The sequence below is a fragment of the Gobius niger genome (assembly GCF_951799975.1).
Source record: "Gobius niger genome assembly, chromosome: 1".
In the NCBI taxonomy this organism is placed as follows: domain Eukaryota; kingdom Metazoa; phylum Chordata; class Actinopteri; order Gobiiformes; family Gobiidae; genus Gobius; species Gobius niger.
The window spans coordinates 73163450-73185757 of NC_136852.1; the positions used below are offsets into that span (position 1 = coordinate 73163450).

The 22308-nt window shown below is 40.1% G+C and overlaps 1 protein-coding gene across 1 annotated transcript in view; it reads left to right on the forward strand.

Annotated features, from left to right (window-relative positions):
* hip1rb (huntingtin interacting protein 1 related b) overlaps positions 1–22308 on the forward strand; it is a gene marked incomplete at its 3' end in the record, with an annotated part of 72814 nt that overhangs the window by 24770 nt on the left and 25736 nt on the right. The window contains exons 2-9 of the mRNA XM_079576982.1: positions 3104–3167; positions 6730–6872; positions 6942–6998; positions 9386–9466; positions 10574–10650; positions 12846–12907; positions 16865–17005; positions 22220–22277. Of these exons, the coding sequence (XP_079433108.1) occupies positions 3104–3167; positions 6730–6872; positions 6942–6998; positions 9386–9466; positions 10574–10650; positions 12846–12907; positions 16865–17005; positions 22220–22277 (683 nt within the window). The remainder of the gene's footprint in view (positions 1–3103; positions 3168–6729; positions 6873–6941; positions 6999–9385; positions 9467–10573; positions 10651–12845; positions 12908–16864; positions 17006–22219; positions 22278–22308) is intronic.

Consider the following 22308-nt stretch of genomic DNA (forward strand, 5'->3'; position numbering starts at 1 on the left):
ACTGACGGGAGGAGGCGGGCCCCGCTCTGCCTCTGAAGCCCCTCTCTGTGTGTGTGTGTGTGGGGGGGGGGGGTCCAGAGGAAACTCCTGATGATGGAGGTCTTTGCTTTGGTGATGCGTTTGCTGTTTTAAATACTCCTTAATTATAGTTTTGAAGATGTCACACTCAAGACTGAACAACAGAAGTGTGAGGACCTTATTGTCTGACTCGTGTCAAAACATAACTCTCCTAAACCTACATCTGCTTCGTCTCTTCACTCGTCTCTCAGATCAGGACATGATTATTACTGTAGGAGTGGATGTGAGGCTGTGTCTGACTCACAGCTGCATTAAACAGAACAGACATAAATTAAAGACTTTTAGAACCATATATTATAATTCTGCACACACTTGATCCTAACCATAGCTGTCGAATGTCCCGTTTTGGCCGGGAAACTACCGGGTTTTGACCCGTCGTGGAGCTTGGTTGGGCTGGTGGGACGGCTCCGAATCTTAGGTATGAGATAAACATGGGAGTCTGTTCCATTTCCAAACGCTCTGTTGGTCATGGGCTAGAACTTGGCAAAGATGATTTCTGCTGTATTTACTCTAATTTTCAGTGTATAACGATCACATTTTTATACTTGAGTATAAAGAAGCAACCCTGTTTATTTCCATTACCGTAAATGCTCTAATATAGGCCGGTGCCTTTATTTACTCAAGGGCATCCAGGACCAGGCCTTTATTGGAACCAGGCCACAATTAGAGACAGGCCTTTATTTCTATTTGAGCAAAACGGACGACCAGGAAAATGAAGAAAAACGAGATTTGTGTCCATTTGCACCTAAAATATTAGGTTCATTTATTAATGAACATTTCAAACCCTCTCCCAGCGGCTGGAACGTTGACGCCTTTTATTTTGTCGGGACAACAGGAAGTGTTTCGTTGCTGTTAGCGGAGCTTTGACATCAGTGTCACTGCAGGTTTCTGTTTCGTTTTTACCGCGGACCGGATTATTTGTTGTTATCTTGTGTAAAAGGCGAGTTTAGACGGAGCGTTTGTGTTTGTGATCGATCATGAGACTGACCCGAGAGAAGACGAGACGCTCGCGCTGATGGGAGGAGTTATTTTGAGGCGTGGGACTGACCTGCACACGGAGCAGCTGGACGTGCTTTGAAGACGCGATGGAGACTTTATTAAAACCCTGGAGGGTCACACAACATTTGTTTCCCTGTTTCCAAATATGGTCACAGGAGGTTTGAAAAGTGGCTAAATCTGTGTCCAAGTTACGCTCAGATCAGCTCCTCTGCAGCGTCCCCCTCGGCCCGGGTTCCCGTTTGTTACTTCCTGCACGTGAGTTTTCATTTACACCAGTATGAGACAAATTCCTAACATGGGGAATATTTCTACTGCTATAGTTTCTAAAAATATATATATATATGAAAAAAAAAAAAAAAAAAAAAAAAGAAATCATGTATAGTTGTTGAAATGTGAAAACATGTAACTAACATGACTGAAATAAATAAATAAATAAAAGCCCCGGCCTGTTTTAGAAACCCGGCCGCTAATGGGATACAGGCCAGTATTAGAGCATTTACGGTAATTCCCATGCTATTCCCGTCAATTACCTTTGAAAATTCCCAGGTATGGTGCGAAAATATATACCTACACTACCGTTTAAAAGTTTGGGATCACTGAAAATGTCCTTATGTTTGAAACAAAAGCCCTGCAGAGACACGGTCCGACATGGCCAGTGTTGTGAAAGCCTTTTCTAAAAGGAAACCTGATTTTAATGGAGTATCTACAAAGCTGAGCAGAGGTTCTAATGGTGCACTGTGTCAGTCAATCGTGTTCGAGGCTCATTGATGATGAACTGAAGACTTTGCTTTGGGAGACGCCCTGTTCGTCTCACACACAGATGCGTAGATTGTGAAACAATTTAGAAAAGTATGAATCTATTTATAGTCTGAAAAGTAGGGCTCTGCAATTAATCGAAATTTGATTACGATTTCGATTACAACAGTAAACGATTACAGAATTAGCATAATCGCAAAAAATCGATTATAATTTTTTTGCTGGATTTTTTTAATTTTTTTGATGGATTTTTGTCACTTTTTTGCTGGATTTTTCTCTTTTTTTTGCTGGATTTTTGTCATTTTTAGCTGGATTTTTGTCACTTTTTTTGATGGATTTTTGTCCTTTTTTTGATGGATTTTTGTCCTTTTTTTGATGGATTTTTCTCTTTTTTTTTTAATGGATTTTTGTCCTTTTTTTGATGGATTATTCTCTTTTTTTTGATGGATTTTTGTCACTTTTTTGCTGGATTTTTGTCTTTTTTTTGATGGATTTTTGTCACTTTTTTGATGGATTTTTTTCTTTTTTTTGACGGATTTTTGTCACTTTTTTGCTGGATTTTTGTCACTTTTTTCTGCTGGATTTTTTTCTTTTTTTTGCTGGATTTTTGTCTTTTTTTTGATGGATTTTTTTCTTTTTTTTGACGGATTTTTGTCTTTTTTTGATGGATTTTTTTCATTTTTTTAATGGATTTTTGTCACTTTTTTTATGTATTTTTGTCACTTTTTTTATGGATTTTTGTCACTTTTTTGCTGGATTTTTGTCACTTTTTTGCTGGATTTTTGTCTTTTTTTTGATGGATTTTTTTTTCATTTTTTTGATGGATTTTTTTAAAGGCAACAAATAATCGTTTGAATAATCGTGATTTCAATTATGACAAAAATAATCGTGATTATTATTTTTTCAATAATCGAGCAGCCCTACTGAAAAGCATTCGCCCTTTTGTAGGAGTGAGTTTGAAACGCTCTTATCTCGGCGGACGCAGCCCACAGATTGTTTTATCTGGCTCAAAGCAGCTGAACGTGTAACGCGTGACTCAGGTAGTGTTGGTAGTGCAAGCACAGGGGGGGGGGGCGGAGCACAGGGGGGGCGGAGCTCAGGGGGGGGGCAGCATTCCTCGCTTCCATCAGTCTGCCCCAGCATGGAGTGAATGGATAATGCAATGTAAAGCGTCCAGAAAAGCGCGATATAAAACAATACATTATTATTATTATTTTTCGTGGTTCTTCACTCACTGACTGTTGTTTTCTGTTTTCTCTGTGTCTTCCAGCTGAGCAGCATCAGCAAAGCCATCAACTCCACAGAGACGCCCGTCAAGGAGAAGCATGCCCGCCGTATCCTTTTACATCGCCTCCGCATTGTTATGTCATCAGAACCGAGAGACACAGGATCAGGCTGCACAACACTGGAGGAATAATATTTACTGTTCTATTAGAGGCGCTTCAGAGAAACGGCTGCCAACTCGAGCCAAAGTCACAGGAAGTGCCTTTGAAGCACGTTACATGATCACAGACGAGGAACAATTCATTAAAATCCACCACGTTCTTAATGTCAGACTATATCCTGCCATCGAAAACGTTACAGAACTACTGGTTTGGAGTTGAGGTCGACCAATAGTGCTTTTGGGAGTATGAAGAGTTGTCTTGTGTTGCAGAGCCCATTAGATTTACGATTAGAAAGGAAACTAAAACTAAACTGCACCGCCTGTGGCATCGTTTCAATGAGATTCTGCAATGTCGAAAGATCCAGCGTTGCTTTTAACCTCTTGCTCCTGAATCGAGTGCGTTTTCTCCAGTTCAGCTTTACCCAGATCTAAACGGTCACAGCCTGTAGGCCAGAGCCAGGGTTGCCAGGTCCGCGGTTAAACCCTGGAATTGAGTGGTTTTTAAGGCCATTCCGCGGGTGGAAAAAACTGTCTGTGTTTTTTTGCCTTGCTGTAATCAATGTTGAATTGATCAAAATCCCTATTTCGAAGGCAAATCCAAGGCTCTGTAAGCTGCTTTTTCAATAAGGGAGGGAGGTAGGGCGGTTTCTCATCATCGTAGGAGCACATGGGCTCTGTTAACTAGTAAACAATATTGAAAATTCCAGCCGCGCCGTATGTCCGCGGGTTTTCTGAGGTTATCAGATATTTTTGGGCAGATTTGGCTGCCCAGACCTGGCAACCCTGGCCAGAGTAACGCCTTATGTGAAGGCTAAGACTAAACTCCAGAGGTGGGAGACTCGAGTCACATGACTTGACTCGAGTCACATGACTTGACTCGAGTCTGACTCGAGTTGCAATTTTCGCAACTTGAGACTTACTTGACCAAAGCTCCAAAAAGACTTGACTTGGGACTTGCTGTTTGTGACTCGAGACTTAACTGTGACTTTAGACCAATGACTCTCAATGACTTACTGTGACTTTATACTTATTATTTATTTGAGTGAAACTGTTGAAAGATCTGGATTCATTGCGTAAAAGCAGCGCATTTATGTTTACATTTGGTAATTAGCTTTTTTGGCGGGAAAAGGCAGTTTCTTTGGATGCATGAAAAGTTTTGGTCATGCTTTATATTAGGGTGTGCTTGTTAAGTAATAATAAGGCACATAAAGTGTTAATAATTTGGGTATCACTTTTTAGGTTTGTTTTGCCAGACACTAAGGTTAGAGATGTTAAAGATCTTTTACCTTCACATGTTTCAGCGCCATCTGCAGGCCGTCATCAGAAGTATCACCGGCGTGCGGTGACGTGTCACTTATCAGCTGTTCTTACTTCCGAGGCGTGACCAGTCTGACGGACCTGTTGGGACTTTAACATCTCTAACCTTAGTGTCTGGCAAAACAAACCTAAAAAGTGATACTAGAATACAAGTAGACACAATGAACGTTACGAAGTTGTTAATAATTTGCTTGTAAAGTATTAACACACTGCGACTTCAGGAAAATGGTGGTTCCCCTGTAATGCCCCAGCCCCTGTATACTCGGACTCGCCCCTGCTCAAAGTTAATTCCGCGCAGCCTTCAGCCCCGCTGTCACTGGGCTCTGTGTGTGGATGCGGAAAATAGAATCTAAATGCTGGAACCTTTGTGTAAACGCCTTAAAACACCGAATCCCAAGATTTAGGTCAATTAACCACGTTGTAGTTCCGGAGGCTCCGTCTGCGCCGCAGCTTCAGCCCATTGTTTCAAATGTTTTCCTGTCCTTAAAGCAGTACTAAGTAAAGTGTTTACCTTAATTAATCCTTTCCGTAGTCCCTGTGGGGGTAATACAAGTGTTTATGGGATGATTGGAGGGTCTTTCATCGCCCCCTGGTGTCTCAGACCAGAAAACCATGTTTGCAACTTGACTGCCACCGGTGCAGAGAAAGCAACACACACTAATGGAATCATGAAGAAGAAGCTAACAGGCTAACGGGCAAAGCTAACTGCGGGCTAACGTCACTTTAAACAGTATTTACAGCCAAGTTTGAGTGAAAAAAAATATTTCCGTTGTATAATTGGATGCACAGTAACCCTCTCTGCCTTCGCCTTTCCTGTCAGCGTAGTATTTACTCTCCAAGACAATTAATAAATTAAAAATCGTAACTTGCTACTACACCTGCAGTTGCGCTTATGGCCTCTAGGGGGAAGAGTTACTTAGTACTGCTTTAACCTCTTACCACCCGACAAAACCAAATGTCTCCTCTTTGCCATTGTCGTCACTGTTGATTTCTCTTCTGTGTTTCTGTCACTTTTTTTTTTTTTTTTTCTGCTGGATTTTTGTCATTTATTTGCTGGATTTTTGTCACTTTTTTGTTGAGTTTTTGTCTTTTTTGACGCTTTTGTTTGGTCACTTTTTAGCGCTTTTTTGTTGTGCTTACATCCTCATTTTCTTCTCGTTTTTTGCCTGTTTTGAAGAAGCTTTTATATTTGGAGAACCGGAGAAAACATGTTCAGGTGGGAGTTAAGAGGTTAATAAACATCCATGAAGTCTATTATGAATCTTCACCTCTTCACTCACTGTAGAAAACGTTTAATGCATCTAAAGAAACACTTTTCTTCCTGTCTTTTCCCGCTGTATTGATCAGACGCACTGGAAACCGAAAAATTATTTGTCTAGTTACCAAATGTAAACATAGATGCGCCACTTTTTAACCCCTTAACTCCCACCTGAACCGAGCACATTTTCTCCAGTTTGGCTTTACTCCAGTCCAAAAGCTTCTGGAAAAAAGCTGTGGAAATAGCGACAAAACTGAGACGAAAACAATGATGGAAATGTGACAAAAAAGTGAAAAAACATTGACGAAAAAGTGAAAAAACATTGACGAAAAAGTGACGAAAAATTTATGAAAAAGTGGCAAAAATGTGACAAAAAAATGTGACAAAAAATTACAAAAAAATTATTAAAAATTGACGAAAAAATGAACAAAAGTGACAAAAAATGTGACAAAATGTGACAAATATTTGACAAAAATGTGATAAAGATTTGACAAAAAAAAGACAAAAAATGACTAAAAAATGACAAAAAATATGATAAAAAATGTGACAAAAAATGACAAAGTTACAAAAGTGAGTTGAATACCCAACAAAAAAATGCTGGGAAAAAAATCTGATGACGTGAGGAAAAAGATCCTCTCGGTTCAGGCGGGAGTTAAGAGGTTAACCGTGAATCCTGATCTTTCAACAGTTTCACTCAAATCAATAATAAACGTAAAGTCATTGAGAATCATTGGCCTCAAGTCCAAGTTAAGTCTCAAACAGCAAGTCCAAAGTCGAGTGCTTTTGGAGCTTTGGTGAAGAAAGCCTCGAGTCATTTGCCTCGAGTCTCGCACCTCTGCTGCAGAGTCACAGACCCCCCCCCCCCCCCCAGTGTTCACGTACGGGACGACCGCTCCACTCCAGGTCACTTTCACGCTCCTGAACTCCTGCCCCACAGGCATCATCCTGGGCACCCACAGGGAGAAGGGGGCCTACACCTTCTGGTCCTACGCCCTGGGCTTCCCTCTGGCCAGCAGCTCCGTGCTCAGCTGGAAGTTCTGCCACGTGCTCCACAAAGTGCTGCGCGACGGACACCGCAACGTACGAGCAAACACCGTAAACACCCGCACGGGGCCATCTGAACGTCACTAATGTTTCCGTCATTTGTAGGTTCTGCAAGACTGTATGAGGCACCACAGCAGCCTCGTGGAAGTGGGGAAAATGTGGGTAAGTCGATGGAACGAGAGGCTTCTAATACTTTAACATAACCTTTCTGGGCCAGATTTATTTATTTATTTATTTATTCACCAAAGACTGCTGCTGTTTTTACCTCTTAACCCACGTCTAAACCAAGTGCATTCACTCCAGAGACTTTCTGACGATCTGCTGCTTCACAAAGTGTTGCGTGTTGGAGTTTTCTTGTCAGTTAACTCCGCCCCTTTCCCTTGAGTCTCCATGGAAGACGGTTCAATCACAGCAGAGGCATGAAGACGATAAAACTAAAAGGCTGTATCCGAATGTCCACCCTATTCCCTAACCCCTCATTCACTACATAGGCCCGTACTATAGAGTCACTATATAGTCACTATATAGTCACTGATTCTGTTGGCGATTCGGACACAAGCCACGACTTTCTCCGAGCTGCGGCGTGCAGTTTTTTATTTTTATATCTGAATTTATTTATTGTTACAAACGTTTATTTTATGAAACAGAACGACTGTTTTGGCACTTTTACAGGCGTCTTATTTTACATTTAGAATTAAAACTATCATCACAAAAAAAAGAAAAAGAAAAAAGTCACCCCAGCGTGAGCTCAGAGACGCAGAAAGTCGGTCAGAGCCCGGTGTCCGAACACCAGCAGATTGAGCGACTACATCTGATAAAAGTTCAATAAACTCCGGGAATAAAGTATTTCTGTGATAAAAACCAAACTCAGAGACAGTGGAATATTTATGGATAAATACGAGTCAGATACTTTATATTTAACATGGATTTTACATGAATGGCTTGGATTATTCGAGAGGAAGCTATCGTCATTTAACAGCTCAAGCTAAAGGTTAGCAGCTAACGTTAGCATCTTTTCACCGTAACCGTTTATATGTAGGTCGTTTATTCATGAGAAACACAAACACACGACTGAAACAGCTGATTTACTTCAGTCGTGTTGTTTAGTTCACAGACCTGTCGCTGTCAGGCTCTTCTCAGACTCTCGCAATGCATTGTGGTCTATATTGACCCGTTTAGCGACCATCGATGCTCACTACTTTTCGAGATGCATTGTGGGAAATTTCGAGTTCCCTACTTTTGTCTCTCTGGACATTCGGACACCCCTACAACATGTGACCACTATATAGTCACTACATAGTCACTATATAGTGGATAGTGTGGACATTCGGACACAGCTGAACACTTTTGAAAACTCCATGATTATTAAGAGGTTTTACTTTTGAGCAGACGAGGAAAATCTTAAACAGAAATAACAGTTTTTAAATAAAGGGTTATGTTTTCTTTTCTTTTTTTTAATTCTTTATTTGTAAATTTTAGCACTTTAAAGATGGGTACAATTTACTTATGCGTGCAAATGAGTACAGCATTATTATTCACTTTCACAGAACACTGTCCCATCAAAAAACAAATAGAAAAAAACAGAAAAACAAACAGAACTTGAGGGAGTGACCACTACGTTGTCTTTAAAGTCTGACTCACAGAATCAAACCAGGCTTTTTAATTTTTATATAGGTGACCCATTCTTCCCAATACTCTAAGAACTTCTCTTGTTTTTGGTATACAAATGCCGTCAACTCTTCCATTTTAAAAATATTCATTGATATATCCCACCATGCAGATAAAGTGGGAATATCTTGTGATAACCATTTCTGAGTTATGCATTTCTTGCTTGCCACCAACAGGATGCTTAACAAATACTTATCTTTTTTTCTCCATTCCTGTGGTAAGCATCCAAAGTAAACAGTTTTTATTTCGAAAGGAAATATACATTTGAAAATGTCTTGTAAATGCTCTGTGAATGTTCATCCAATATTGTTTGATAAGTGGGCAATTCCATAGGATGTGAAAGTGATTTGCACGTTGGTCCCCACATTTTCTCCAACAAAGGGTTATGTTTTCTTAATGGGCCTAATTGTAGCTGCATTATGAAATATTAATGAGCAGGACTCTGAGCAGTTTTCTTCATAAATATCAGGAGACTTTTTAAAGTTTATTTCAAATAAAATTGATTAAAATCGTAATCGTCCAAACTGAGTTAAAAAAGAAAAAAATTGAGATTTTGTTTTTTTGACATATCGCCCAGCAGTACTTATATTTATAGGTCAGTGTAACGCCTCATTTGAAAGCTAAGAACTACAAAACTGATCTAAACAGATTTTTTTCACGTTGCATTTCCATCCTTGTTTTCTTCTCATTGTTGTCGCTATTTTGACACTTTTTTCACAAAGCTTTTAGATTTGGGTAAAGCCAAATGTGCTCGGTTCAGGCGGGGATTGAGAGATTAAATATTCAACCAATTAGAGGCCTGTTTATAAAAGGATTTGATTTGTACTTTTTCAAGAATTCAGTTTAAATTCTCTTTTTTTTTTTTTTTCTTTACTTTTCAGGCTCATCTTCACGACAAATACGGTCAGCTGGTCGGCATCTACACCAAACTGCTCTGCACCAAAATGCAGTTTCACTCAAAGGTACAGTTACTTTCACTTACGTTACATAGCCTGTAGCTGGTGTGTAGCTGATGTGTAGCTGATGTGTAGCTGATGTGTAGCTGGTGTGTAGCTGGTGTGTAGCTGGTGTGTAGCTGATGTGTAGCTGATGTGTAGCTGGTGTGTAGCTGGTTTGTAGCTGATGTGTAGCTGGTGTGTAGCTGATGTGTAGCTGGTGTGTAGCTGATGTGTAGCTGGTGTGTAGCTGGTGTGTAGCTGATGTGTAGCTGATGTGTAGCTGGTGTGTAGCTGATGTGTAGCTGATGTGTAGCTGATGTGTAGCTGGTGTGTAGCTGGTTTGTAGCTGATGTGTAGCTGGTGTGTAGCTGATGTGTAGCTGATGTGTAGCTGGTTTGTAGCTGATGTGTAGCTGATGTGTAGCTGATGTGTAGCTGATGTGTAGCTGATGTGTAGCTGGTGTGTAGCTGGTGTGTAGCTGGTTTGTAGCTGATGTGTAGCTGGTGTGTAGCTGATGTGTAGCTGATGTGTAGCTGATGTGTAGCTGGTGTGTAGCTGGTTTGTAGCTGATGTGTAGCTGATGTGTAGCTGATGTGTAGCTGGTGTGTAGCAGGTCTGTAGCTGGTCTGTAGCAGGTCTGTAGCTGGTCTGTAGCTGGTCTGTAGCTGGTGTGTAGCTGGTCTGTAGCTGGTGTGTAGCTGGTGTGTAGCTGGTTTGTAGCTGGTCTGTAGCTGGTGTGTAGCTGGTGTGTAGCTGGTGTGTAGCTGGTGTGTAGCAGGTCTGTAGCTGGTCTGTAGCAGGTCTGTAGCTGGTGTGTAGCTGGTGTGTAGCTGGTGTGTAGCTGGTGTGTAGCTGGTGTGTAGCTGATGTGTAGCTGATGTGTAGCTGGTGTGTAGCTGGTGTGTAGCTGGTGTGTAGCTGGTTTGTAGCTGGTCTGTAGCTGGTGTGTAGCTGGTGTGTAGCTGATGTGTAGCTGATGTGTAGCTGGTGTGTAGCTGGTGTGTAGCTGGTGTGTAGCTGGTGTGTAGCTGGTTTGTAGCTGGTCTGTAACTGGTCTGTAGCTGATGTTTAGCTGATGTGTAACTGGTTTGTAACTGGTTTGTAACTGGTTTGTCCATATTTATTCCACAGCATAACACCATCCCCCCAAACTTGGAGATCAGTGACGAGCACCTGGAACGAACGGCCGGGACCGACATCAATAACGTGTAAGTAACATTTACAGACGTCACGATTCAAACGCTGAGGAACCTTTAGTTCAGGGTTCCCACCGGGCATTAAAACCTTTTTGCCTGTCCTTCCAAACCACAGGATATTTCACACATATGTAGCGTGTATGTACATGAAGCGTGATCTCAGCAGTTTCCCGGGATCAACCAATTAGAGAAATGATATGACGCAGCAACAAGCGGCCTTTTCAGTTTACATCTGGCTGCTCGGGGAAGCAAATGTCACTATGCTTTTCAGTCATGTGACTTTTGTGGTTATGGCGGCCATTTTGAAGTAGAATTATGCAGTACTGTTGGTGCGTTCATGTGGACTGGGGAGCTCGTTTTCCTGATATGTGACGCCATTGTCCCCAGATGGTTTGTGATGGCACCATGTGGTTTTTAAATGGGAAAGTTTACTTCAATTTACTTTTTGCTAACGTTGATGTCGGGCATTTCACTCGCAATTTTGTTACTACAAGGATGACGACGGCTCACAATAAACTCAAAAAAGTAGCAGTGTTAAACTTAAAAGCTTCACATTAGACGATAAAAGAACAAATCAGCTGATTTCCACAGTCAGGTGCAGAAGTCGGGAAGCTCGTTTTGACCCGAGTTTCCCAGTCGTTTTGTCCAGTTGAACAACTTGTAACAATATCTCCACTCAGGACATAAATGAAAGACAACTGATAGACAGAGGCATTTTTATTTACTCGGAATCATTACTGAAGAATAAAACAGTAAAAACACGGCCCCAGAGACGCACGTTTATGTGAAGAAACCAGTGAGTCAGTGTTTAAGCTGCTCAAGATGTTAGCATGCTACCGGTTAGCATTTGGCTTCACCACCTCTGACCTCTACAAGAGAATGTCCTGAACCACAAACTTGGATACAACATGTGTCAGAGCTGTTACTGTAGTATTTCCTCAGTGTCATACATGTGTTCATCGTGTTGAAGCCACTGACAGTTGATTGATGACAGTTGCTAATCAGTAGCATGCTAATGTCTTGAGCAGCTTAACCACTGACTCAGACGTGTTTTTACTCTTATCTTCGTGAGCAATGATTACAAGTACATGCAAATGCCAGTGTCAATCATTTGTCTTCTTTTATATCCTGAGTAGAGATGTTGTTACATGTTGTAGTACTGCATAATTCTACTTCGGTATTCAAAATGGCCGCCAGAACTATGTGTGATGTCATTTGAAGGTAGAAATGCTTTGTTGTGCCTGGCAAAATATCTTAAAATAATTGAATTAATTTTGGCAAAATTAAGGCCTTAAAACAACAATAATAATCATAGCCACGCAGCTCATAGCCTCGTGGTTAAGGGTCATGGGTTCAAGTCCTGGCTCTGACACTTTGCTGAAGTCTCTTCCAGCGTTAATTTTGACAACATATTTTATTTTAGTTTTAGTCTTCGTCTTTTGACAAAAATGTAATTCGATTTTAGTCTAGTTTTAGTCAAAAAAATATCTTCAATTTTTGTCTAGTTTTAGTCGACTAAATTTAAGACTAATTTAGTGGACTTTGCATTGACAATATTCATTATAATCATATTTAATCGTGTTCTTCTGCTTCATGGAGCTGCTCCACATGAACAAAGCTCAGAGCTGATCCATTGGCAGAGAATTTACATGATCTGAGGCTCTTTCAGACGCTCAATAGAAGTTTGGATGATTTTAGTCTCTCCCTTTCATTTTTATTTAGTCTTATTTTAGTCGACTAAAATATCTGGACATTTTAGTCATAGTTTTAGTCTCATGAAAAACGTTTAATTTAGTTTTAGTCCAATTTTAGTCATCAAAAATAACACTAAATATTTTAGTCGACGAAATTAACACTGGCCTCTTCCCGTTCTTCACCCCCTTCACTCAGAAATGAAGGCTCCTCTGGGACTCGCTCATGGCCCTTATGTACAGTATGGCTGCGCAGTGAGAGTTACAGAAAGCGTTCCTCGTCTTATGTTGCATCCTGTGTCCGTGTTCCAATGAAGAAGGAAAGCGATATCGCAGAAACGTCGAGCGGGCGTTTTCACTTCCTGAACCAGAGCTAAAGTCCAGAGCTACACCTGACTGCAGCTCATCATCATCACACGTTTAATCCACAGCCCTTTTCTTCAGGATGTACTAAAGGCGTGTGTGTGTGTGTGTGTGTGTGTGTGTGCTTGTGTGTGTGTATATGTGTGTGTCCAGGTTCCAGCTCACAGTGGAGGTGTTCGATTACATGGACTCGGAGCTGCGTCTGGCGGAGACAGGTGAAAAACTCCCCTGAGTAACTCGAGCCCCGGCGGCGCAGCGGCCGCCATGATCTGCAGCCAAAGCTTTAGGTTCTACTGCAGGGGTCGGCAACGTCAGGCCCGGGGGCCAAATCCGGCCCTCCAGCACAGAACCTCTGGCCCCCAAGATGATTTTGAGAAACATTATGACACAAATCATAAAGTACTTTAACATTTTTAGGGTTAAATGGGAGAAATACTGTTAATACACCCAATAGATACAGACGGCATCTCTGGAATCGCCCATATATGGTCACTTTTGAAAACAGTTAAGGGGGAAAACAATTTTGAAAAAATGTTAATTTTCTCTAATTATTCAAAAACTACAGTGACAAATGCTGAAATATGAAGATAGTTTCTACTAAATAAAGAAACAAAGACATGGGGAGGAGCAAAGTGGTTCAACAGCCCATAAATACATGAATAATGGAGAAAGCAAACTTGATGCTACATGTTAGCATCGGGCTAATGCTAACGGTTAGCTAGCGCGAGCTACAACTGCCGTTTTTTCACTTCTACAGAACAATCTGCTGTGAGAAAATATCCATATGGGCCCGATTTACGCTTGACTTTATTTATATGTGATAAATAAGTTGATATTCCACCAGAAAATGGCTGAAAATTGTGTTTTTTTTAAAGATTCTATTTTCCCCCTCGGCGAAGCCACGCCCCCTTCTATGACGAGATGCCGTCTGTATCTATGAGGCCATATAATGAACAACTCTGGCATTTGTTGAAAGTGCACTGGAAAAAGAAGGAAGAAATGACAGAAACCTACTTGAATTAAGAGATTGAATCTAAAGTTTGAGCAGGGGCGGACTGGGACTGAAAAACAGCCCTGGACCCAGATTAGCGTAATTGTGACACTTCCACAAATACATATTTTAACCTCTTACCACCCGCCATAACATTAACGAGTGCATTTTCCCCAGTTCGGCTTTTCATTATTATTTTTTTGATCGGCATCATCAGCAAAAAGAACGGGAAAGGTGGTCGTAGAAACAGAAGCGAAATCATTAATATAAATAATAAATAATAATGGTCCCAAAATTGAACCTTGTGGTGCACCATACTCCACGGAATTCCTTTTAGATTCATGTTTTTTTTTCATACTGGGCTTTACCCAAATCTAAAAGCTTCTTGACTGGAGATCAACAATGTAACGCCTCATTTGAAAGCTAAGACCTACAAAAGTGATGGAAACTTTTTTGTCACGTCGCCACATTTTTGTCATATTTTTGTTGTTTTTTTAATCTATTTTTTCCATATTTTTTTGTTGTGTTTTTCCCACGTTTTTGTTGACTTTTCAAAAACAATCATGGAGAAAAAATTGGGGAAAATGTAGAAAAAATTGGGGGAAAATAAGTGGAAAAGCTGGGAAAATTTGGGGGAAATTTTTTTTTTTTTTTGGTTTAGAATTTTTTTTTTAATGAAACAATTGGGGGGGAAAAACATGGTAAAAAAAATTGAAAATGGGGGAAAAAAATAATAAACACTTCCATAATGAAGATTTGGGGGGGAAAACTGGGAAAATATGGGGTGAAATTGAGAAAAAAAAAAACAATCATGGAGAAAAATTGGGAAAAATATAGAAAGTTTTTTGTTGACTTTTCATCCTCTTTTTCTCGCTATTTTGATGCCTTTCTTTTTAGCTTTTAGATTTGGGTAAAGCTCGGTTGAGGCGGGACTGGTGGCCCTTCTGTGCTCTTGCCAGAATGGACATATGGCGTGTCCGCCCCTGAGTTTGAGTAGATTTGGTCTGGTCTTAGATCAGAGAAAACATCTTATCACCAATGAAACAAGTCATTATCCTCTTAATTCAGATTAAATTGTATCATTTCAAGTGAAAACAAATCTTTTTAAATGTAAAAGTTCATTTGTGGGTTTTCTGTTTGTTCCATTGGCATCAGCATTTGTATCTTTATCTTAGATTAGTCCAAACAGACTCAAATTCAACATAAAGAACCTTTAATTCAAGCAATTTTAAGTCATTTATCTCATTTAAGATGTTTTTTTTCCAGTGTTGTGCTTTACTTTGGCCTAAAATTGGCGGCTTCGGCCCTTGGTCTTTATACAATGAAAAAAATTGGCCTCTGTTAAGAAAACTTGCCCACCCCTGTTCTACTGGTATAAAAGTAAAAATATTGAAAGCAGGAACCGAAAAGAAATATAGAATCTTTTTATTCAAGCTTTGATGCTGCTGTTCATCAAAGAAGTGAAAGACAAGTTTGTTACGACCCAGCTCTGCGAGAGAAGTAACAAAAACAAGATGTAAAATGGATTAAATAAAGTTGTAATTGAATAAAAGGAATGTTAAAGGTAATGGTTAACAAAGGGTAACAAAACACTCAGACAAAAGTACAATATTTACAAAAGGTTAACAAAAGTGTAACCTAAACAAAAACAACAAAAGTATTAACAAGATTAGGCCTAGCAAATACCAAACAAAGCAAGTGTTGAGCCAACGTTCCAAAAAGAGACATAAACAAAATGGCGTCCAGCCCACAGAGACCAGCAGCCCCGAATGTGCCAAATTGTGGTCTTTTGTAGGCTTTTATAGGTGTGGTTTTTCATAGGTGGTTGATAGGGGGGGCAGGTGTTCAGATGAAGCACCAATCAGAGATCAGGGAGGAGCTTGAAACCAGTCCTCCAATCACAGGCCAGGGCTCACACAGCCCGATATCCATGGAGGGGAAGACGGCATTAACCACAACTAATGCAAAAAGGAGGGAGCCTGGAGCCCCCTGGGGCCGTAACAAAATAAATAATTGGGGAATACATTTGAAAAATTTGGGAAGAAACGTGGAAAAAACTGGGGAAATATGGGGCAAAAAATTTTTATGAAACAATTGGGGGAAAAAGCATGTAAAAAAAAGAAATGAAAATGGGGAAAAAAATTATAAACACTTCCAAAATGAAGATTTGGGGGGGGGGAAACTGAGAAAATGTGGGGTGAAATTGAGAAAAAAAAACAATCATGGAGAAAAATTGGGAAAAATGTAGAAAAAAATGGGAAAAATAAGTGGAAAAACTGGAAAAATTTGGGGGAAATTTTTTGTTTTGTTTGTTTTTAATTTTTTTTAATGAAACAATTGGGGGGAAAAAACATGTTTAAAAAAATTTAAAATGGGGGAAAAAATTATAAACACTTCCATAATGAAGATTTGGGGGGGAAAACTGGGAAAATGTGGGGTGAAATTGAGAAGAAAAAACAATCATGGAGAAAAATTGGGGAAAAATTAAAACTTGGAAAGTGTTTTTTCCACCCTTTCGTCTTTATATGAAGTTTCTTGGTTGTTTCACCTCAAACAATTGATACAAATGCAAAAGAAATGAAATTATACCCAGCCCTGCCACACGCCTTAACCGAGTGCATTTTCTCCTGCTCAGCTTTACCCAAATCTAAAAGCTTCTCGACTGGAGTTTGCAGCCTGTAGGCCAGAGTAACGACTCATTTAAAACCTTCTTCATCTCATGTTTGCCACTATTTTGTTGCTTTTTTTTGGCCTTTTGTTGCGTTTGTCACATTTCTATCGCATTTTTGATTCTTTTTTGTTGTGTTTTTATCCTTGTTTCCTTCACGTACTTTGTTGCTTTTAGATTTGGGTGATGCCAAACTGGAGATCACGTGGTTAAGAGTTGAAGTATTTGCCTTTACGATGAATCTCACGGCTCCAGTAAACGCAGTTATCCGGTTGTAGATCGACCGGAGCCGTTTATTTGGTGCCGCGAGGCTTTAATTTGTGCTAAACGATGAGGAAATGTCAGCAATTACAGGGCATTAGGGCCACTTCCTCCTCTCCCATGTGACGGTTTGTGGCTCTGACTGAAGGCCCAGATCAGGCTCCAAAACCTGCCTGCAGTAGTTCTTTATATTTCTGTGTGTGGCAGTAACGTGTTTTTTATGTACATGCGTGTTTTCTGTCATTTTCCCAGTGATCCGACAGCTCAACACGTCCATCGCCATCTCCAGTCTCACTTCAGGCCAGTGTCGTCTGTCTCCTCTCGTCCAAGTGATCCTCGACTGCAGCCAGCTCTACCACTTCACTGTCAAGCTCCTCTTCAAGCTGCACGCCTGTAAGAACTCAGAACGTATCATTTACTGGAGATATTTGTGGATTTAAGGCGAGACACTGCAGGTGAATAGGGGAAAAAAATAAATGTAGAGATGTCAATTTGAAACTTTTGCTGAACAGATATAAATATGAGGAAAAAATGTATTGCACTTTTTCTGTCATTTTATGTTTTCACATAAAAATAAGGCATTTTGAGCATTAAAATGGCCAAAATTGTCTATATTTTGGGCAACGAAATCAAAATAATGAATTGAGCCAGATTAAAATGTTATGGTTTTATTTTATTGACATATTAGTGACTAAGATTTTTTCAGAGGGATTTTGGATATTTTGTTTAGTTTTTCAATAAACTAATCATCAGTGGAAAAATCTGTAAAAACTCAAATTCCGCCTGTTTTTTTGGTTTCAAAGTTGAATAAATCAGGCTAGGAATTAGATATTAAAAAAACTGTCTGAAAAAACCTTCAAAATATTGTTAGGTCTCAGACTGGAAAGTTTGGAGTCTGTGGGAGCTTCTATAAGGGTTTACTCGTTGCCCGAGTGCGGATTTTTTTCATTCTGTGAACACCAACTCTGAAGTTTTGTAACGACTGCGCATGCTCGGCCCGTTCTTCCACTTTTCCGCTCCAGCGTCTCGTAGGAGGAAAAACACCATATTTGGGTGAAAGCGTCATCACGGGGCCCCTTAGCAGGACACGTGGATGTAAAATTTGTCAATATTTATGAATGAAAACCCGCTTGAAAGACGGACTTTCTACGCGGCGCAGCAGCTACTTCCGGGTTGCCCCCACCTCGCAGACAAAACATCATAAAATAAACATCATGCGGGTGAGTTTTGAAATTTTTATATCTGACATGAAAACTAAGATGTAAAGGGAGGAAAAATAGATAAAAATCTCCACTTCGACCACTGCGTGAAAAATCAATACTTTCACCTGCCGTGTCTCGCCTTAAAAGGAATATATTATATTAACGTGTGTCTATGGGAAAATAACACTGCTCTTTTGGGGATCTATGTCTATTAGCAGCTGGGAAAAAATTACGGTGGGTGGGAGAGGCCTGGTAGATAAAACTGTTCCTCAGTCGACTGGACCTGGCCCGTGGATTCCGCAGTCTTCTCCCTGAAAGCATTACTTTGAAGGGACTCTTAGGGCTTTTCCACCAAGGTGCTGCTTCTGGGCTGGTTCTGGTGCTGGGTTGGTTCCAGACTGACTTGGTTTTCCACCAAAATGAGAGCTGTGCCTGTTGTCATAGCAACGCTTTGGGAAGTCAACATCAAAAATGGATAGTAACATCTTACTACAGCCACTTCTGGTTATAAAATACAGAAAAATAAGTTTGTTTCAGTCACAGCAGCCGTTAGAATTTTGATTTCTTCTTTCTAACTCTTGTTTTAGCTAAAGAGCATAAAGCCAGTGTTAATTTCGTCGACTAAAATATTTAGTCTTCATTTTAGTCAAAGTGATGTTTTTGACGACTAAAATTGGACTAAAACTAAATTAAAAGTTTCTCATGAGACTAAAACTGTGACTAAAATGTCCAGATATTTTAGTCGACTAAAATAAGACTAAATAAAAATGAAAAGGAGAGACTAAAATCATCCAAACTTGTATTGAGCGTCTGAAAGAGCCTCAGATCATGTAAATTCTCTGCCAAAGGATCAGCTCTGAGCTTTGTTCATGTGGAGCAGCTCCATGAAGCAGAGGAACAAGATTAAATATGATTATAATGAATATTATCAATGCAAAGTCCACTAAATTCGTCTTAAATTTAGTCGACTAAATTTACTTGCAATTTTAGTCGACTAAAACTAGACTAAAATTGAATTACGTTTTCGCTCACTCTGTCACTGAAAATGCACCATAACTGTTCCAGACATGGCTAATGCAGAGTGAGCCTCACCTTTTCCACAAACAATCTTTGATCCCAAACGCTCCGGTGCAGCTGGAGTTTAAACAACAACAGTAACTTCAGGCTCTGCGGCTAAAGGTAAAGCTAAAGGTAAAGCTAAAGGTAAAGCTAAAGGTAAAGCTAAAGGTAAAGGTAAAGCTAAAGGTAAAGGTAAAGCTAAAGGTAAAGCTAAAGGTAAAGCTAAAGGTAAAGCTAAAGGTAAAGCTAAAGGTAAAGCTAAAGGTAAAGCTAAAGGTAAAGCTAAAGGTAAAGCTAAAGGTAAAGCTAAAGGTAAAGCTAAAGGTAAAGCTAAAGGTAAAGCTAAAGGTAAAGCTAAAGGTAAAGCTAAAGGTAAAGGTAAAGGTAAAGGTAAAGCTAAAGGTAAAGCTAAAGGTAAAGCTAAAGGTAAAGCTAAAGGTAAAGCTAAAGGTAAAGGTAAAGCTAAAGGTAAAGCTAAAGGTAAAGCTAAAGGTAAAGCTAAAGGTAAAGCTAAAGGTAAAGCTAAAGGTAAAGCTAAAGCCCATGTGTTTCTTGTTGTCACTGCTTTTCTCTTTGTCTAAGAGTCTAGTTTCTTATTCAGTCCAGGTTTAGTCCTGGTTTTTAGCCAGTTTACTGTAAGTCCTGGTTTAGTCCTGGTTTAGTCCTGGTTTAGTCCTGGCTCAGTCCGCGGCTCTGCCATCTCTGATAATGACTGAAGTGTGAGTAAGTTACAGCTTTGCTTCTGCATTTGCGCTGAAGCTGCTCATGAGTTCAGGCTTTTATTTAGACTCACTGCGGATCATTTATTGATGTTTGGAGAGAAAAAGTACCAGAAATTAGCACCGATATCGCCCCCTACCGGAGCTTTTCGGTCGGTACCAAGTAGGAACCATTTAACGGTACCCAGCCCTAGTTATAACCCACAGGTCTGTCCCCGTCTCCTGACAATAATAACACATGTAAACTGCACCGAGGAATGAGCTTACAGGAGTATTTTACTATGATGGAGATGAAGGTGCAGCTTTATTTGAGCAATATTATTTTATTTTGTGTTTTTCCAGATGGAGGTAAAGACTCGGGTGAATTTAGATGAATAAAGAGAATAAAATAGCATGAATTTGCCCCCATGCCCAACATCTTTGGCCACATGGCAAGGCAAGGCAAGCTTATTTGTAGAGCACAATTCATACACAAGGCAATTCAAAGTGCTTCACAGTTGCATAAGTACAAGAAAACAAATAGAATCAATAAAAAAACATCAACATAAAATTAATCAATTACAGTTAAAGGTGAGAGTGCAGATAAAATACTTTCAGTCATATGCATCGGTAAAAAGAACTGTTTTCAGCCTGGATTTGAACATTGTCAGAGTCGAGGCCTGTCTCACATCCTCGTGAAGACTGTTCCAGATTTTAGCTGCATGAAACTGAAACGCAGCCTCACCGTGTTTAGTCCTGACTCTGGGAACCACCAGGAGGCCCCTCCCTGAGATGGTTCATACGGCTGTAACATGTCAGAGATGTACTTTGGAGCTAAACCATGAAAAGACTTGTAGACAAGCAGAGCTGTTTTAAAGTCTATTCTCTGAGTGACAGGAAGCCAGTGCAGAGACCGGAGCACTGGACTAATATGGTCGTATTTCCTGGTTCTTGTCAGGACTCGAGCAGCAGCGTTCTGGATGTTCTGCAGCTCTGACAGCTCGTTTAGAGAGGCCAGTGAGCAGCCATTACAGTCGTCTAACCTGCTGGAGACAAATGCATGGATCAGTCTCTCTAAGTCCGGTTTTGACACTATTGGCTTGTTGCACGGTGTGGCTATGCTAGTTCCTCTGACCTGAAGGTGTGAGCGCCTGGACTTCCTGTCTGTTTTCTTTTCCTGGAATAATAATCATATTTTCTAAAGATTATGTTGTGGGCGGTGAGTTCCCGGTAGATGATCATTTACTGTGTTCAAATCATGAAGTTCAGATCAGAGACGCCTGTGATCATGAAGGATTGAGAGTTTGTCTTGAAGCTAAAGGCTAACATGCTATAAAAATACATATAAAGGCACTATTTCAAGTTGTGTAATGCATTAACCGCTTAACTCCCGCCTGAACCGAGCACATTTTCTCGACGAAAACAATTATGGAAAAGTGGCAAAAATGTCACAAAAATGTCACAAGAAATTGAAAAAAAAATTAACGAAAAATGACAAAAATGTGATAAAATGTGACAAAAATGTGATAAAAATGTGACAAAAAAATGGCAAAAATGTGACAAGAAAATTACAAAACTGTGATAAAAAATTGACAAAAAAGGGACAAAAAATTGATGAAAAAGTGGCAAAAATATCACAATAATGTCACAAGAAATTGACGAAAAATGACAAAAATGTGATAAAAATGTGATAAAAATTTGACCAAAAAATGGCAAAAATGTGACAAAAAAAAATACAAAAATGTGATAAAAAATTGACGAAAAAAATAAAATAAAAAAATTAATGTGACCAAAAAATGAAAAAAAAAGTGACAAAAATGATGATGAAAAAAAATCTGACGACGTGAGGAAAAAAGATCCTCTCGGTTCAGGCGGGAGTTAAGAGGTTAAATTAGCCTTTAGCTTCAAGACAAACTCACTGATCCTTACAAACATAAACATCTCCTCTATGGAAATATTTCTATCAGGAACTCACTGGTCTAGGCTAATCTTAATGGAAATGAATACGAACAGGAAGTACTAGCGCCCACAGCTTCAGCTCAGAGGAACTAGCGTAGCCACATTGTGCAACAAGCCTATTCCTCTGATCTTAATGTTTTTCAGATGGTAAAAAGCTGCTGATGTTATTGCTTTGATGTGGCTGTTTAAGTTCAGGTCTGAGTCCATGATCACTCCTAGATTTCTAACCTGATTTTTTGGTTTTAGAGAGAGAGACTCAAGGTGACTGACAACACTTTGTCTTTGTGCCTGTGGGACAAAAACAATGATCTCAGTTTTGTCTGAGTTTAGCTGGAGAAAGTTGTTTTGCATCCACAAACTGATCTGTTGGATGCAGTGACAGAGTGTATCTACAGGCCCATGTTCACCAGCCGCCAGTGACACGTAGATTTGAGTGTCATCTGCATAGTTGTGGTACGACACACTGTTGCTGTTTATTAGCTGACCCAATGGAAGCATGTACAAGTTGAATAAGAGGGGTCCCAAGATTGACCCCTGGGGGACTCCACAGGTCATGGCAATTTTGTCTGAGACACAGTTGCCAATTTCAACAAAGTACGTCCTGTCCTCGAGATAGGACACATCGCCCTGTTCTAGATCTGACCCTGTACCTGAAGCGCTCACATGTGTTTCCTGCCCGTCTGTTTCAGGTCTCCCGGCCGACACGCTGCAGGGCCACCGGGATCGCTTCCACGACCAGTTCCACAGGTACGTGATGCGAGCGCCCCCCCCCCCCCCC